Source organism: Electrophorus electricus, chromosome 4, assembly GCF_013358815.1.
Source record: "Electrophorus electricus isolate fEleEle1 chromosome 4, fEleEle1.pri, whole genome shotgun sequence".
Lineage (NCBI taxonomy): Eukaryota > Metazoa > Chordata > Actinopteri > Gymnotiformes > Gymnotidae > Electrophorus > Electrophorus electricus.
Genome location: NC_049538.1, coordinates 15,240,357 through 15,258,204, shown reverse-complemented (window position 1 = coordinate 15,258,204; position 17,848 = coordinate 15,240,357). Strand labels below are relative to the sequence as shown.

Here is a 17,848-nt window from a genome sequence, read left to right as displayed (position 1 = left end):
GATATTAGATTGTGAATTTCCACTATATAGTAAATGTGATAATGGAAGTGCACGAGCTTCTAGGTCGACTCCAGTAACCAAGGGACGCACGCGCAGCGTACCGGAATTCCTCACACCTCGGAACATATGGGAACTTGGGAACGTGGCGTATGGAATCCCATTTGCTCCGCCTTTGCTTAAAAAAAGTAGTAAAATACACTTCTCAGCTATGTTTTGAATGTTCTTGGCGGCTTTCCCGCTCTAAAAACGAATGCACAAATAACCCAATCTAGCGACAGACTATTTGTGCATTTAAAGATGCTCTTACAGTCATTACTTTTGGCTGGATTGGTCATTTTACCACTGCTGCTCAGATTGTTCTTTCCTTATTTCTGGACAGATGTTTTGTATCTCAAAGACTTGTTCAAGATATTGCTCAAATTTGCCTCGCGCAGAAGGCGGAGACCGTTGTTTCTCGCTTTGGACAGATTTTTAGAACGGACGGCTGAGCATCCGCACAAGCCTTTCGTTGTTTTCGAAAACAAGACTTATTCTTACGAGGACACAGACAGAGAAAGCAACAAAATAGCGAACGCCTTAAGGACTCATTCTGCTTTGAAAGAAGGGGACACGGCTGCCATTTTCATGGGGAACGAGCCCGCCTTCATATTTACCTGGCTCGCGCTATCTAAAATAGGGTGTGCGTCGGCGCTTCTCAATAATAATATTCGCTCCCAATCGTTGTTGCACTGTTTCAAATGCTGCGGCGCCAAACTCATGATCATTACGGCAGGTGAGGTGCCGCAAACACATTTCAGCGATCTAGAGAAACTTTATTACTCGTTTAACTCTTTAACAGGAGTTGTGGGTTAAAACATTTGACTAGGCCGTTGGATGATAGGAATCTGTGTTTGCGTGTGTGTGTTTGCGTTTGCGTGTGTGTGTGTGTGTGTGTGTGCGCGCGCGCGCGTGCGTGCGTGCGTAGTTTAGTCTTGAGTTTTGAGTGTGTGCGTGTGCGCGCGTTTATAAGCATTCGTTATTTTGTCTCATTTCCAAAATGTGCAAAAGTACAGTGTGCAAAACCACACTAAACACGTACTAATGCTTTTGAATAATACCGCATGATTTTATTTCCTAACCTAAGGAGGTTAGGATTTCTTTATTTATTAAAGGGTATTTTAGAGAATGGCTACTTATTATCTAGAAATATTGATAATTATTTAAAAGTTTGACACAATGTATTTCAGTCAGAAACCTGTCATATTTCAACAACTGTCTCACAATTACTAACCCTTTACCCAGTGATATAGCCTATAACCCAACCTAGAAGTGGGGATAAAGCTGTAAATGTTAAAAATGCCAAAGTTTGTTTATGAATCAGTCAAAGTCTAATACAAGTACTTTGTCTTGTTGAGTGTAGGTTTCTTCAACATGGGGTTCCAGAGTAAAAACTTTCCTCCATCCTCAATTAAGGACTTTTCAAAAACTATCAAAAGCAGAACTGAAAAACATGAACATTTTAGGTGCATGTTTAATAAAAACATAAGTCAGGCATGATTTTATCCCTCTGCGTAGAAATCTTGACATTTTGAAGTTTATACACTAAAGTATCATTTAAGTATAATATTTTGAATATTTTAGAATGTTTGAATTTACAAAGGAAGACTAACAAAATGCACTATTGGCTACAAGTGTCCGTCATTGCCCCACAGATTTAGAGCCAGAGGAATCCAGAATCACAAGCTGTAAGCCCTTATTACCGTGGTAACACAGATTTAGTCCAGAGGCAACTGCAGCCTTACTTTGCTGACTGTAGCTGAATTGCTCTTTCAACCATAAACCAATACTCTGTATTTTAACAGGCAGATGCAATAAGAACATGAAGTAACACTTTTATCTCCTATCACATATGGACCATATTTGCTTAGCCTGCAACACTACCTCCCCTTTGACCTCCTCGCTCTGCACAGCAGACCATGGTTAGACAAGAGGAATGATCCACTTTGCATAGTGAATAATACACTTTTTTCTCAGCACTGTTTGCTGTTCAAAACTGGTCTTAACCACCCTTTGTAACCACTGCTGCTGCTTCACATGCATTCTGCAAAGCTGCACTATGTAGAAAGCTAAACCTCATTACATCAGCTAAAATGCTTATGACTGAACTGAGCTGATGTTTTACAGATGTAATGTTAGGGCATAGATTGCTATGTAAAATTTCAATTTTAACATTTATGACTGCAGTATAGCGTTGCTCCTGGCACCTCTCTCCTACCTCTCTCCTATGCTTCTGTTGTTGTGGCTGATGTGGTTATCATTTGTGACTGTTGTGACTGATGTGATTGTTGATTGTGATAGCTGTGACTGGTGTGATTGCTGTGGCTGATGTGATTGTTGATTCTCATAGCTGTGACTGGTGTGATTGCTGTGGCTGATGTGATTGTTGATTCTCATAGCTGTGACTGGTGTGATTGCTGTGACCGGTGTGATTGTTGATTCTCATAGCTGTGACTGGTGTGATTGTTGATTGTGATAGCTGTGACTGGTGTAATTGCTGTGGCTGATGTGATTGTTGATTCTCATAGCTGTGACTGGTGTGATTGCTGTGGCTGATGTGATTGTCGATTGTGATAGCTGTGACTGGTGTGATTGCTGTGGCTGATGTGATTGTCGATTGTGATAGCTGTGACTGGTGTGATTGCTGTGGCGGATGTGATTGTTGATTCTCATAGCTGTGACTGGTGTGATAGCTGTGACTGGTGTGATTGCTGTGGCTGATGTGATTGTTGATTCTCATAGCTGTGACTGGTGTGATTGCTGTGGCTGATGTGATTGTTGATTCTCATAGCTGTGACTGGTGTAATTGCTGTGACCGGTGTGATTGTCGATTGTGATAGCTGTGACTGGTGTGATTGCTGTGGCTGATGCGATTGTTGATTCTCATAGCTGTGACTGGTGTGATTGTTGTGACTGAAGTGATTGTTGTTTGTGTGCCAAGTGCAGAGAAAATGCAAAAAAGGGGGGCAAGCAGGCATATAGTTTAAACAAAGGATTTATTGAAACAAGAAAACTCATAACTAGTACTCAAACTGAAAACAAAACATCAGCTGATGCAGCAGTTATAAAAGAAAGGGGTTCAATAAGAGTGAAACAAAATACATAATAACACAAAGGTGTAATGGCAAATAAAAAAGGAACAAGTAACACCTGTGTGTGGGGCGTGGCACAGAAACCAAACCACAAAGCACATGGAACTAAAAAGACAACATAAACAAAAGCCACATGGTGGCACTAACCCCCAGGTGGAGGCTGCTGGTGGCTGCTGTCACAATGTGATTGCTGTTGGGGTTGTTGTAGATGTTGTGGTTGTTATTTGTTAATGTGGTTGCTTGTGGTTGATGTGGTCTATGTTTGTGGTTGTTTGTGATAGTTGTAGTTTATGGGGTCGTTCAGTGTGGTTGTTGTGGTTCATGTTTGTGGTGGTTTATGGGGTTGTTGTCCCTTGTGGTTGATGGAGTTGTTGTTTGTGGTTGTTGATGTGGTTCTTTGTTGTTGTTGTGTGTTGCAGATCTTCAGGCAGCAGTGGAGGAGATACTTGTGCCCTTGTGTGAAGATGAGGTGTGTGTGTTTGTTATGGGGATGGAGTGTGGGTCTGTCCATATGCAGAGTCTCAGTGAGAAAGTGGAGCAGGCATCAGACACTCCCATCCCTCACTCCCTACGAGCCAATGTTTCCTTCAAAGACCCTGCAGTCTACATTTACACATCTGGAACAACAGGTACACACACATCCACTCACAGAAAAAAAGACAGACTTCAGAAGATTGAGAAAATGACCAACTCTTCATTCAGTTTCTGTAAGGCAGGGGTGTCAAAGTCCAGTCCTGGTGTGTTGGAGTTCAGCAAAGTGCAGCAGCTGCTCTGCTCACACCTGGCAATTGATTGATGAGTTGTGGTGCATTTTAGCAGATCAATCACCAAACCGTACTGCAGTCTGGCCCTCTCAAACAAGTTATTTGACACCACAGTGCTGCCTTAACTAATTAGAATACCAGAAACCAGTGTGGTCAGGTGATTGACCTGCTTAAACACATCCCAACTCATCAATCAACTGTGAGGTTTAGTGCTTGTGTCTGAGCATATCCTTGAGCTGTGCGTATTGTGTGTGTGCCTGTGCATGCTTGTGTGTGTGTGAGTGTATGTGTGTGCATGTGTGTGTGTGTGTGTGTGTGTGTGTGTGTGTGTGTTTGTGTGCAGGTCTCCCTAAAGCAGCAGTGATCAATCACACTCGTCTGCTAGCTGCTCTGGCAGTGCTGGCAGCTAACGGGGTCACGAATAGGGATGTCATCTATGTGAACCTCCCACTCTACCACACAGCAGCCTTTCTCATAGGCTTCATTGGCTCTGTGGAGACAGGTGTGTGTGTTTCCTGTGTAAAAAACTTTGTAAAGAACCCCGTAGGACCCTCGGACGGCAGGGCTTTCACCTCTAATAAATGAAAGTGGGTTAAAGTTCACTTCACTTTGTCAGCCATGAATTTACCACCCTGCACCATTCACTTAACACCATTCCCTTAACACACTACTGTCCACAGAACTATCATTAGTAGACCCATAGGTTTCCTACAATTGTCACTCAGCAGTGACACCAACACGTACAAAGTAGTACTGATAAATTCATTCCAGCATACATTATAATTTATCTATGAAATGTACCTATAGGATTAGTGTACCTAAACAAGGATAGTGAATGTAGATGCAAGGTAGTTTATGATAAAGTATGTTGTGGGTATAGATTCAAATCAAATCAAAATTTATTTATATATAGCGCTTTTTACAACAAATGTTACAAAGCAGCTTTACAAATGTCCAAGTCCAAGCCCCCAGTGAGCAAGCCAAGGGTGATAGTGGCAAGGAAAAACTCCCTAGAGCACGAGGAAGAAACCTTGAGAGGAACCAAGACTCAAAGGGGGGGCCCATCCTCCTCTGGCTGACAACGATCACCACAATAGTAACAATGTAAAGAGAAAAATAAATGAAAAAAATGAAAAAATAAGCAATTAATATCTAGTCATAGTCTTAAGTCTTGTCTTGTCCTGAGGTGTGCATGAGTCTGAGACCCATCCCACAAGAGAACGTCCATTAAGGGCAATGAAGAAGTAGTTGGCTAGGGTGGCGGTGTGGTGGGCTACAGGAAGGTGTGGTGGGCTACATCAGGGAGAGGTGGGAGTAGCCATGGCAGCTGAGACCGGTAGAGGCTCAGTAACATCAAGACATCCCGCAAGAGAGCGTGCATTAAGGGCAATGGAGAGTAGTTGGCTGGGGTAGAGGTGTGGTGGACTACAGCAGGGGACATCAGGGGGCAGGATTAGCCATCGCCTTCACTAATTGACACACCTCTTCACTATTATTTTTAGTAATCTCTGACTGATGAAGGGGTATATCGTTAGCTCCTACATGAATAACTATCTTCGAGAACCTATGCTTGCCTAAAACCTTAAGATTACCTGCAATGTCTGGTGCCCTGGCCCTGGTATACAGCTAACTACTGCTGCTGGAGTCCGTAAAGGCCTAGCTAATTTCACGCCACAAAATAAGAGTCCCTTATAACCAGAGCTCTTTCAACAGGCTTCTCAATGGGTGCCTTGCTGAGTGGGGCAAACCTGTTTGACAATGGGGATGTGTAGTGCTCCCAAAGCTCATCTATTTCGCCGTAACGTCACCCATTCGCCCTGCTGCGAGGGCTGTAGTGCCAGAATTGAGGGCTTGCTAACTTCTCCTAAGGCATCCAGAGCTTATACTTCTAGTTCCTCAGTAGGTCTAACTTTCTATGGTCTGGATGCGCACTTCTAGCACTATAATTTTCTCCGTCAGACTAGTAATTAATCTATACTTCTCACAAATATAACTATCGCTAACGACGGAGTAAGAATAACTAAACTCAGCAGGCTGAAGGAGAATGGAAGCCATGATGGAAAAGCAAAATGTTAACGTTACTTATGTTTTTGGTAGTTCTTTGGATGTAGTTTGTGATGATAAAGTAGTTTTCAATGACTGATGGAAGTTACTGGTTTCCAGGTAGAATGTAGTTAAGTCGAAGGAAAAAATTGATGAACAGCTAGAGAGCAGTAAGAGCTAGTATGCCAAAGCAGTGGTGTTGACATGAAACAGTTTCAAAAGCAGGAAGCTTGCTCTTTCCCAATCATTTCCTTAATAATACATGTTTTCCTGTAAGGTTCCACTGTAATTCTGAAGAGGAAGTTCTCTGCATCTCAGTTCTGGAACGATTGCAGGAAACACAATGTGACGGTGATCCAATACATTGGAGAGACCATGCGCTACCTCTGCAACACACCCAAGGTGACACACCAGATATCACAGAAACTAACACACCAATCCTTCTCAAATTCACACCAACACTATAACACCAACCTTCAAAGAAGCTAACACAAAAATCCTTCTCAGGTTCACACCAGCACTACAAAACCAGTTCTCTCAGGTACACACAGAATGTAAACACCAGTGCTCCTTATATCAGTGCAATAATACTCAGATTCACACCAGCAATAACACACCAATAATCCTTGGAGGCTATTTTCACATTACAAGCCACATTGTGCTCAGATCAAATATGCATATCTTGATGGTTCACATTCATAATTGCATGAATGTGACTGTTATTTGTCTGTTAATGTAAATGCATCTGTCTGCCAAATTGGCACACCTGCACATTGCTACTTTTTTGCAATGGAGTCACCTGTATCTCCAACAACACAAATGCCATTTTTTGAGATGGTATACTCATGGTATAAAAACTGGCAAAAAGGAAATGCTAGTAACCCATTTATACATCGCATTGTATTCTGGAGGACCTCCGACCGTTCTTCAGCTGTACAGGATCGGGCTGAGAAGGTGAAAATAAATCCAGATGTCTAGCATTTGCTGTTTTCCACTGACTCTTGTTACTGTTCTGGCTCTCCTCCATTGTTTTGTTGTGCTGCTCGTTGCTGGATGATGACAACTGTACTAAGCTTATTCATATAAGCATATCACATGAATTCTGATCTGACCATTCTATTCATTCCACATGACTACAAACCAGATATATATCCAATTTATGACCAGGTGAAAAAGACTCAAATTTGATTTGAAAAGATCATATTTCTATGTCCACACAGCCCTGAAAAAATCAGATCTGTCACAAAAACAGCAAAAGTCATATTTGAGATACTTCAGCTTGGTAATGTGCACATAATATGAATCAGATCACAACAGTAACACACCAGCGATCCTCGGATTCACACTAATGCTAACACTCCAGTACTCCTCAGATTTATACCAGCAATAATACCAGTACTCCTCTTATATATACTCAGAAGCTAACACACCAAAACTCTTCAAATTCGCATCAACACACCACTCCCTATATTATAACTGGGCTCAGTGTGGGTGAACTACCTCCTTTTTATTGGGCTCTGAACTAGAGGAAAATGCAGTGGAATAATTTGTGTACTCAACTGAAATCATCTCACAGAAGGCAACAAGGTCACACTGTTTAGGTGAGAAGTAGATTCAAAATCAGTTTTAGTTCTTGAAAAATCTGGTTGCAAAAGAGGTTCACTATAAAATAGGTTCAGTTGCAGCTGTTAAATCTAAAGTGTCTTTTCATAAATTCTGTATCTGCGTAGACATGCCAGCTCAGTGGAATGAGAGCAGCTGTTCCTTCTTTGGTCACACATTGTGATCATGTCATTGGTTAGAGACCACTGCTGCTTCTCACTCTGTAACACACCTACACACACACACACACACACACACACACACACACACACACACACACAGACACACACAGACAGACACACACACACACACACACACACAAACATACACGTGAGGAGCCAAAGCCTTTGAAGCCTTTTGCTGAGTCCTATGGTGGTTCTTGGGTAAATTAGATTTAAAGTGCTCTATGGCAAAGTCTATCTTTTTCAAGGGTACATCGTCGAGTTGGGCATGTATTTTAGGGGTGTATTGTGGGGTTGGACATGGTTCAGGGGTACAGGGTGTGGTTAGAGTTAGGGGCTGAAATCGAATCTTTAAGAAGCATGTGATGTCTGACCTTACAGAGTCATGTGATCATAGTGTCAAGCAGAGACAGAGCACTGTATGAGCCGTGATCTGGGAATAGAGCTGCCCTTACTTAGAAATCCTACATGCAGCCTGTAAAGACTCAACTTCTTACCTCCTCATTGGAGGTATCAAGTTTAACTTGTATGGTAAAATACTCAGCTCTGTTGAAGTGTGTGTGTGTATGTGCGTGCCTTCTTAGGCACCGCCTAAGAACTACTCTGTTTTGAGGAAATTTTAAGTAAAGCCTGTAGGAATTTGAGAGCAGTCAATAGCTTATTGTCTATGCAGAGGGCGGACGATAAGGAGCACAACGTACGTCTGGCCATTGGGAACGGCCTGCGAGCAGACATCTGGAGAGAGTTCCTCTCTCGTTTTGGCAAGATTGTGGTGAGAGAGTTTTATGCATCCACGGAGGGCAACGTGGGCTTTGTTAACTACACAGGGAAGATCGGTGCTATTGGCCGAATCAACTTTCTGCACAAAGTGAGCCCTTACACTGTGATCATTACAATCCCACATTTCAAACAAGATAAGAGAAGATTTTTATAGCTTTTCCACTTGCTGCATCTAAGCAATTATACTTATTTGCAGAAAATGCTCCCGTACGCTCTGATTAAATATGACACAGAACTAGACGAACCCATCAGAGATGTCAACGGCAGGTGCATCGAAGTGCTGAAAGGTCAGAAGCTTAATCACTGAATTCTCATGGTCAAAAGGTCAATTACTGAGATATTATAAATCACATAGAATATTAAAAGAAGAGGCATTTATGAAAATGGTAACTGTGTGAGCATCAGAGGAAATAAATGAAGACAGTAAATCCTGTGTGTGTGTGTGCGTGTGTGTGTGTGTGTGTGTGTGTGTTTGCATTTAGGAGAAACCGGACTGTTAGTGTCAAAGATCACAGAGATTGCTTCATTTGAAGGTTATGCTCGTAACCTAGAGCAGACAGAGAAGAAGAGACTGCGCAATGTGTTTCAGGAGGGAGATGTTTACTTCAACAGTGGAGACCTGATGAAGATCGACCACGACAACTTTATCTATTTCCAGGATCGACTTGGGGACACTTTCAGGTGCAAAAGTGGGAATAAAGGGTGAAAGGGATTATTTCTAAGAATAAAATACACTATGTTAAGGTTCTCATTAAAGAGTCTTAACAGTAATGTACGCTACTTGTAGAAGTCTCTTGTGCTTTCACATTTTGAATTGATTTGTAATGATCCTGTAGATAAATTCTAATGTGAAATAATAAAATGTTCATCACAGTAAAATATTAAAGCAAAAGATCTGCTCATCTGCAGATGTCAGTGTTTATACTTAGTTCCACAGCAATGATGTAGTACAGATTCCTGCTCTATAACACCTACCCCAGCCCTATAACACTTATGGTTTTGGGACACACACAGGTAGAGGAGAACTGCTTTGGGGAAACACAGGGGTGGAGCAGCACTGCTCTGGGGAAACACGGGTGGAGCAGCATTGCTCTGTAGAGACACAGGGGTGCAGCAGCACTGCTCTGGGGAGACACGGGTAGAGCAGCATTGCTGTGGTGATCCAGATTATTGGAACAGCTCTGCTCTGGGGAGACACGGGTGGAGCAGCACTGTTCTGAGGAGACACAGTTGGAGCAACACTGTTGTGGGGAGACACAGGGGTGGAGCAGCACTGCTCTGGTGAGACATGGGTAGAGCAGCAGTGTTCTTTGTAGTTGCTGTTTTCACACTGCACTTTTTGTTTAGGTGGAAAGGAGAAAACGTTGCCACAACTGAAGTCTTAGACATTGTCACTCAGGTGGACTTCATTAAAGAGGCAAACGTTTATGGAGTTGAGGTTCCAGGTAACATCTCACACTGTGAACTCACACTGTGTTGTTCTGTGTAATTGTGAAATTGTATGCTATTGTCTTGTGTGTTTGTGTGGTAGCGTGTGATTATATGAGTTTGTGTTGTAGTGTCATGTTTGCTTGAATGTAATTAAATGATATTGTGTACATATATGTGATATGCTATTTACTGTGTGTCATTGTCTATTTCTATGTATTTGTGGGTAACTGCAGTTGTATGTTTGCATTTGTGTAGAATCAGATGTGATGGTGTTTGCTCGTGTGTCTGCATGTCTGCATGTGTTGTGTTTTTTGTGCTTTTGTGTATTGTGACTGCATGTTTTTGTACTTTTGTGTGTGTGATTGTGTTTATATGTGTAGGTCATGAGGGTAAAATTGGAATGGTCGCTGTAACAGTGAAAAATGGAGCAGTGTTTGATGGCATTGAAATGTTCAACCATGTCACAAGATGCTTACCAACCTACGCTCAGCCACACTTCCTGCGAATACAGGTAACCCCCCCCCACACACACACTTACCAGTCTATTTCTCAATCACACTTCCTATGAATACAAGTAGAAGACACATCACACACATTAAAAGCAAACCACACACTACACAGGTGTGTTTGTGTAAAATTACTGTTTATTTCTTGCGTATAGCATGCAGTGTGCTGTGACTGTGTAAAGTGAGTGTTTCTCATGTGGAAAATGTGTTGAGGTCTGTCTGTGTAAAGTGATCATTTCTCATGTGTAGAATGCAGTGTGGTGTGTCTGTGTAAAGTGAGTGTTTATTTCTTGCATGTAGACTGCTGTGTGGTGTGTCTGTGTAAAATAAGTGTTTATTTCTCTCACGTAGAATGCGGTGGAGGTGACCAGCACCTTTAAGCAGCTGAAGATGAAGCTGATGAGAGAAGGCTTTAATCCCACTGCAGTCTCCGGGCCACTCTATTTCCTCAGTGACAGAGAGCAGAGCTATGTTCCTATGACAATGATCATATATGATGCAATAATTTCAGGCACTATCAGACTCTGATGAAGAGTTAGCTGAGCTTGTGCGTGAAGTCTGTGTGACACTCTGATGAGAGCTTGTATGTTCCATTTAGTGCTGACAGCATACTAGCAAACATCATATATTCAATTCCTTTACGCTGTTTTCATTTAAACACGTTGTACAGAAATAGAGCAGCAGGAACACAAGAGGGTGCTGTGCAGTGCATTTACACTATTCTCCATATGTCAGCAGCTCAGGGACTTTAGCACACCTCTGTGCTGTAAACTTACCTAATAGAGCCTCCAAACACACAAGGCAGAGATGAGCATGATGTAAACAGTGATTGTACCAGCAGCGAGGGGTACATGTGTGCTTTTTTCTTATCTTTGTCAATCACTGATGGTTTGTCTGCACCATCATTTATACATCTATCATTAAAATATCAAACAGGCATGAATGACTATTAGACAACTGTGCCTCTTATAAAAATGCTTGCTTATAATGGAATGTCTCGAAATGGGAAAAAGCAAACATGTATTTTATGTTCTATATACAGTAAATTCAATATATAATGTTCAATATATAATGTTATATGTGAAAGTATCAAATGTATTAATGTGTTATTAACCTCAAGTGTTTGCAATATTTAACATGCTTCATTTAGAATGGCGTTTATGATCTGTGGTATTATCCTCTAACGTGTTCATGAATAATATCAATAAACTGATTTCACATTTACTTTGATGGTTTAGTCTTTAGTCTAAACTTCACAAACTGATTTACTGATATATATATATATATATATATATATATATATATATATATATATATATATATATATATATATATATATATATATAAACAATTAATTTATTTGGTTGTTTTTGTTTTACACATAAAAATATTCCCTGTTTATTTTGTAGTAGCAGCAACAGGATGGGGGTGAATGTTCGTAGCAGCAGGATGGGGTGAGTGTCTGTAGCAGCAGGATGGGGTGGAATGTAGCAGTATGGGGTTGAATGTAGAAGCAGGATGTGGTGAGTATCTGTAGCAGCAGGATGTGGGTGAGTATCTGTAGCAGCAGGATGTGGGTGAGTATCTGTAGCAGCAGGATGTGGGTGAGTATCTGTAGCCGCAGGATGTGGGTGAGTATCTGTAGCAGCAGGATGTGGGTGAGTATCTGTAGCAGCAGGATGTAGGTGAGTATCTGTAGCAGCAGGATGTGGGTGAGTATCTGTAGCAGCAGGATGTAGGTGAGTATCTGTAGCAGCAGGATCTGGGTGAGTATCTGTAGCAGCAGGATGTGGGTGAGTATCTGTAGCAGCAGGATGTGGGTGAGTGTCTGTAGTAGCAGGATGTGGGTGAGTGTGTAGCAGCATACTAAGCCTTTCTTCTCAGGGCATAACAATCCACAGGACAATTCTCAGAGGCCCAGTCACTGAGGCAGAACACTGTTGAGGTGTGTACACCTACCAAACTTAACATTAAAAGCATCTGCCTATTGTGTAGGCTTCTGGCACCAACATGTTAACAGCAGATCCTTTAGCAGGTTGCAATTTGAGGTCTCCATGGATTAAACTGATTTTTTTTTCAGCATATGCTACAGATCTGGGGAATTTTGAGTCAACACCTTGAATTCTTTGTTATGTTCTCAAATCTTTCATGAACATTCTTTGCAGTATGGCAGGGTGCTGAAAGAGGTCACAGCCATTAGGGAATAACATTACAATGAAGGAGTATGCTTGGCCTGTCACAATGTTTTGGTAAGTGGAACGTGTCCAAGTAACATCCATGTCAAAACATGAATACATAACTCATCAGACCATGTGCCCACTGTGGACTCTTTCAGAGGATAGATGTCAGCATGGACACTCTGTCTGGTCTGTGGCTATGCATATGTAGTAAGCTGTGATACGCTGCACTGTGATGCACTGAGCACACCATAGCAATATGTGCTACTGTAGCTCTTTTGTGGGCTTGGACTTCTCTCCCCACGTGCCTTAGGGTGCTCGTGATCCTGTCACAGCTTCACTGGCTGTCCAACCTTGGGCCTCTTTTGGACTCTAACCACTGCATACTGGGAATACCCCATATGACCTGGGGCCTTGCTTATAAAAAGTTGCATGGATTCCAGAGAAAACGTGTTCATGTGCACAAGTAACAGGAAATGGTGTAACCCTATAAAAGGAACCCTAGCACCTTATTTGGTTGTTATGGTTCTCTAAGAATGCCAAAAATGTACAGTGCTGTAGACAACACAGCATACATTCCAGCATTTTTATAAATCTGTAAATTTCTGCCAAGACATTTCTTTATAAATCCCAGTTCCTGCATGAGCAGTTGTGTATGCACAGTACAGATCCATTTTTGTGCATAGGCCTTGTTTTTAAATTAAGCCCCTACTGTTTTGGAGATGCACTGTCCCAGTCATCTTACCAACACAATAAGGCCCTTGTCAAAGCACCAGTGCTTTAGCTTACCCATTTTCCCTACTTCCAGCACAACAGCTGGATGTTCTGGATGTTCACATATTGCCTGATATATCCCACCCCTTAAAAAGGTGCCACTATAATGAGATAATCAATTTTATTCACTTCACCTGTCACTGGGTTTAAAAGGCTGATCAATGAATATGTATTTTTATGTCATTTTAATTGTGAGTAGCTAACCTTTTTAATATTTTAATACTATAGCCTGTGTTAGAAAATGGTTTTGATTTTATTGTTACTGTATGCTTGAAACCATGTCAGAGGTTCACCATATCTTGTTCTGGATGACAGGGGCATAGAATTTTAAAATAAAACATGACTCACAGAAGATGGCCTACAAATACACATCATGCCATACAAAAATGCTTGAGCTTGCCTGGAGAAACATGAAGAGGAAAAGCCACAGTCACAGCTCAGCATTGTACATGTGCACAGGATAACATGTAAATTGTCTTATACCATTAGAGCTCCATGAGAGCATTCCAGCAAACCACAACATTGTGAGCTCTTCTCAGGGTTCATCAGGTTTTACCATGTGGAGCAAACATTCTCCAACACAAGAGATTCATCCTGGTCTCCCCAGTGATTAAGCTGGCGCCATTAATGCCTGCTCCGTGCCACTGATACCATCTGAATCTACCACTTTACAGAATGACATGACAACCTCGGACATTCCTCCTTTATGGATTGTTACCCCAACTAGTCTGAGCTCTCCTTAACCACATCCTTTGACTAGCCCTTTCAGCTACTTCTGATTCTCCTTCACAGCTACACTTAATGTACAGCCTCTAAGGCCAAACTGCACAAGCAGTGATGTGGCAGACTTTACTACAAATCCCCTCACACCTATCTCTACCTCGCTTATATGTGCCTGCCACTTGCATTCTCTCACCTAAGCCACCAAGTCTGCATACTTTAGATTTTTCCTTTCAAATGCTTCATCCACTGCATCCTCAAATGGAATTAACTCTATAAAATAAAGTGTTCATTTACTTTCAACACCACTGTCTCCACATTCACCACTACACTGTCTGGCCTGAGTGTAGTTAACGCAATACACTGTTTTTTGTACCTACGCCCACAAGCAATTTCCAATCTCACACTTCACCACTTCGACCAATATTTATAGCCTGTGCTTTCTGTCCAATAAACCTAATAGCTTTATTACTAACAATGCTCAGCAATGCATTATCCTCTAGGCACTATCAAATAAACTATCAAATAAATACTAGGGGTGTAATGATGCACTCTGCTCACGATTCAGTTCAATTCACAATACAGGATTCATAATTCGATTTTCTCACAACTTTTTTTAAACACAATATCAACATAACCGTAAGTCCATGTGTAAACTGTAACTAAATGTAGTTTTGCCATATATTAACTGTAACTAAGCTGCTGGCCCGAGTACCGCAGTGTCAGTACGCACAGACTTCCTCGTTTGTGCAGAACATTTATTGATGTTAAAAATTTAAGACAACGGTGGCACTCACGTATCATACACACAATGAACATAACTATACACTTAACAATAAACGATAAACACCTACACTTTGACATGGGACAAACTAACATTACAGCTACACAAATCTAGTTAAACACACGTAGTGGGAGCACACATGGACAGGGGTTTAACTAGACCTAAGACATTAATACTAAATCCTGGGCATGTCTGTGCAATCCCGGGGGGGTGTGGTTACAACACAAATAAACATAGTACATGTGGATCCCGGTGCACGCGGCGGGCCGTAACAGGTGATTTATGGGGGCGGAGCAGTCCATGACATTAACCTGAAACCATTTCTTTTTATTTCTCAAGCACAAACAATGCAAAATATATAAATTATTATTATTATTATTATTATTATTATTATTATTGTTGTTGTTGTTGTTGTTGTTGTTGTTGTTATAATAATAATAAAAATTCATTTTTATTTAAATGCATTTAAAAGAAAATACAAACAAAATTCAAGGAACACTGGTTTATAACGTAACACTATAAAAATGTGCTATTGTGTCATAAACAGAACACAATATCGTCCATTTCCATGGTCCATATCATCACATTGCTGCATTGCAACGAATCGTGGCACAATGCATTGTTGCACCCCTAATAAACATGGTAATACACTAAGCACTTTATTCTGTCTTCATATATACTGACCCTGAAAAAACTGACCTTACACTCTGATAAAATATGCTTCAGTGTGCCAACCCCTGCATGTAATTTATTCTTGGGGTCTTCACCTACCCACTGTCCAAGGTCTGAGGAGTTGGAAGGATGTCATAAGTTGCTCCAAGTAAAAACTTGATGTGACTCACATCCATTGCCCACAGCTCTTGCCAAGTGATTTTCATTTTCTCCTCACTTTTCCAGTGAAGCCATTGCCTTGCTTTCCTTGTGATGCTACTGCTGTGTGCTGTGCATCCCTTTACTAGTTCACAAACTAGTCATTATTTGCCTTCATTCTGGTGTTGTAGCTTTATTAAATGCTTTCCAGGAATCACCTGATCCTGTTTTCCACATTTCCAATGGCCATCTAATGGCCATCTAATATGAGGCAGTAGGCCAAACTTGAGGCACCACAAGTTTCAATTTACATAATTCTGAAGTATACCAACAAGCCAAATGTGCAAACATTACAGTACATGTTCTAAGAGGAGCCAGATAATTCAGGATACCAGAGAGAACCTTATCATAATGAACCACTAAATAATCAGGATTAGTGGACTCAGGTATAGGGGCCTGGCTAAACATATTCCAAATGACAGAAGTCCTGAAATGTTTTAAATTCCTAAAAGTGAAATGGCATGATTCCCGTTGCCCTCACTGATAACATGGTAAAGAAAGATGAAAGAATACTAACTTATGATCAGATATAAATAAATCAATACCATACATATTAGTGGGAGACATACCAGTGGAACAAATGATGTCAAAATGTAACCTTGGTTATGAGTGGTGAAATCCACATGCTGGGTAATATCAACACACTGAAGAACATTTAAAAATTTAGTAGCAAATGAGCAACGACTAAAGTCCACATGAATATCAAAATCACCAAGCAACAGGAGACCTAAATAGACATAGCTAAATGTGAGGTGAGCAGATTAAAAATGTCATAAATAAAAACTGAAGAGATCTTTTAGGTGGACAATAGATAACCACAATCAATAAAGCTCATGCAGAAGATATAAGCTCAGCATTCAAAGGTAGACATGTATTTTAGACATAAGTCAGTATTATGTTCCAAAATAAAATCAGCAATAAACGCTGCATTGTTATTTAAGGAACGAACATTGAACAGAGCACATTTGACATTTACTAAAATCACTAAAATCAGATTCACACTTGAGCATATTATTAGAATGTTGTTTGTAGACAAACATCTGACCTAAACTTGGATGGACATACTTAGGCCTTTGCAAAATGCTAAGCCAGCAATGCTTCAAAAGTGGAGCTAGAGTTTTATATTGTACATTTTGAAGGGCACAGAGTGCACTGAATGAGTACCTGATAGTCATAGTGAGGCCTCTGTAATAGTTACAGCAACACAGTCCAATAGCCAAGGGAACAGTCCCAAAGTAATCTACATAGCTCATGAGAAGAGGTAATCATAGTAAAAAGAGAGCCAGCAGACACAACGACCAAAAAATCAGCTGAATCACATTGCCACAGTCTCTCATTTGCCATAGATTTTGCAGTATTGGAGCCATCCTGGTATGGGTTAGAAAACGTAGTTGTAATGATCAATGTATTCATTAAACGCAATGTGGCCAACCCCATTCGTGACCAGTGGATTTCTCTGTGGCGCAGGACCGTTTAACAGAATGTTTTTTCAAGGATGGACTGAGCTGCATTCACTTACACCAAGGCAGAAGCTTTGAGAGTTCTTTAATCCATCAGCTCTGTTGCTTTTATGGGGTAGCAAAGTCTTGCACTACCTCATACCACCCTGCAGGCAATGGACAGGGCAAGAGTTTTAACAGAACTCTTCACAACCTTTGATGCACTCTGCCAGCATCGCAGAAGCAGGACTGGGCTTCCTGTCCCCCGTCGGTGCTTTTCTGCTTTTCACCATGCTTTACCAGTGTACCGCTCAGTCCCCTTTCTTTTAATGTTTGGACAGGAGCCTAGACTTCCCATAGACTTTCTCCTGGGCCAGGTCCAGAATCCTGTAGCAGAAGAAGTACAGATTGGTTGGCTGATCACCAGTCCAAACTTAAGGTGGCTTTGAGGACACTCATTAATGGTTGTTGGCGGACACTTGTCGCTGGAAGGAGTGGCATGATCAGCGGGTCCAGGGGGTTCCTCTACACATGGGACAGTTGGATTATCATTGCACTACAGCACTAGGGGTCGCCATAGGACATATGTAGTTCAGTAGTTTATCAGGTTCTGAGAGCCCCTCCATGTGGATAATATAACATTGCCCC

General features: G+C 41.3%; 1 protein-coding gene across 1 annotated transcript; it reads left to right on the top strand.

Annotated features, from left to right (window-relative positions):
* Nucleotides 1-165: 165 nt before the first annotated feature.
* LOC113577296 (very long-chain acyl-CoA synthetase-like) lies at nt 166-11,660 on the top strand. Its single transcript, XM_027009868.2, has 10 exons — nt 166-772; nt 3,548-3,757; nt 4,236-4,394; nt 6,213-6,337; nt 8,393-8,587; nt 8,696-8,786; nt 8,982-9,180; nt 9,847-9,944; nt 10,311-10,441; nt 10,788-11,660. The coding sequence occupies exons 1-10, from the start codon at nt 298-300 to the stop codon at nt 10,962-10,964; spliced, it is 1,860 nt and encodes a 619-aa protein (XP_026865669.2). The 5' UTR covers nt 166-297; the 3' UTR covers nt 10,965-11,660.
* The last annotated feature ends 6,188 nt before the right edge of the window (nt 11,661-17,848 follow it).

What these genes read in the sequence shown, in the direction of transcription:
- LOC113577296 (XM_027009868.2), top strand. Translation starts at nt 298, where the DNA reads ATGCTCTTACAGTCATTACTTTTGGCTGGATTGGTCATTTTACCACTG. An exon ending in ACCTCTGCAACACACCCAAG is followed by an intron (nt 6,338 to 8,392) that starts GTGACACACCAG and finishes TTGTCTATGCAG; the next exon opens with AGGGCGGACGATAAGGAGCA. An exon ending in CACACTTCCTGCGAATACAG is followed by an intron (nt 10,442 to 10,787) that starts GTAACCCCCCCC and finishes TCTCTCACGTAG; the next exon opens with AATGCGGTGGAGGTGACCAG.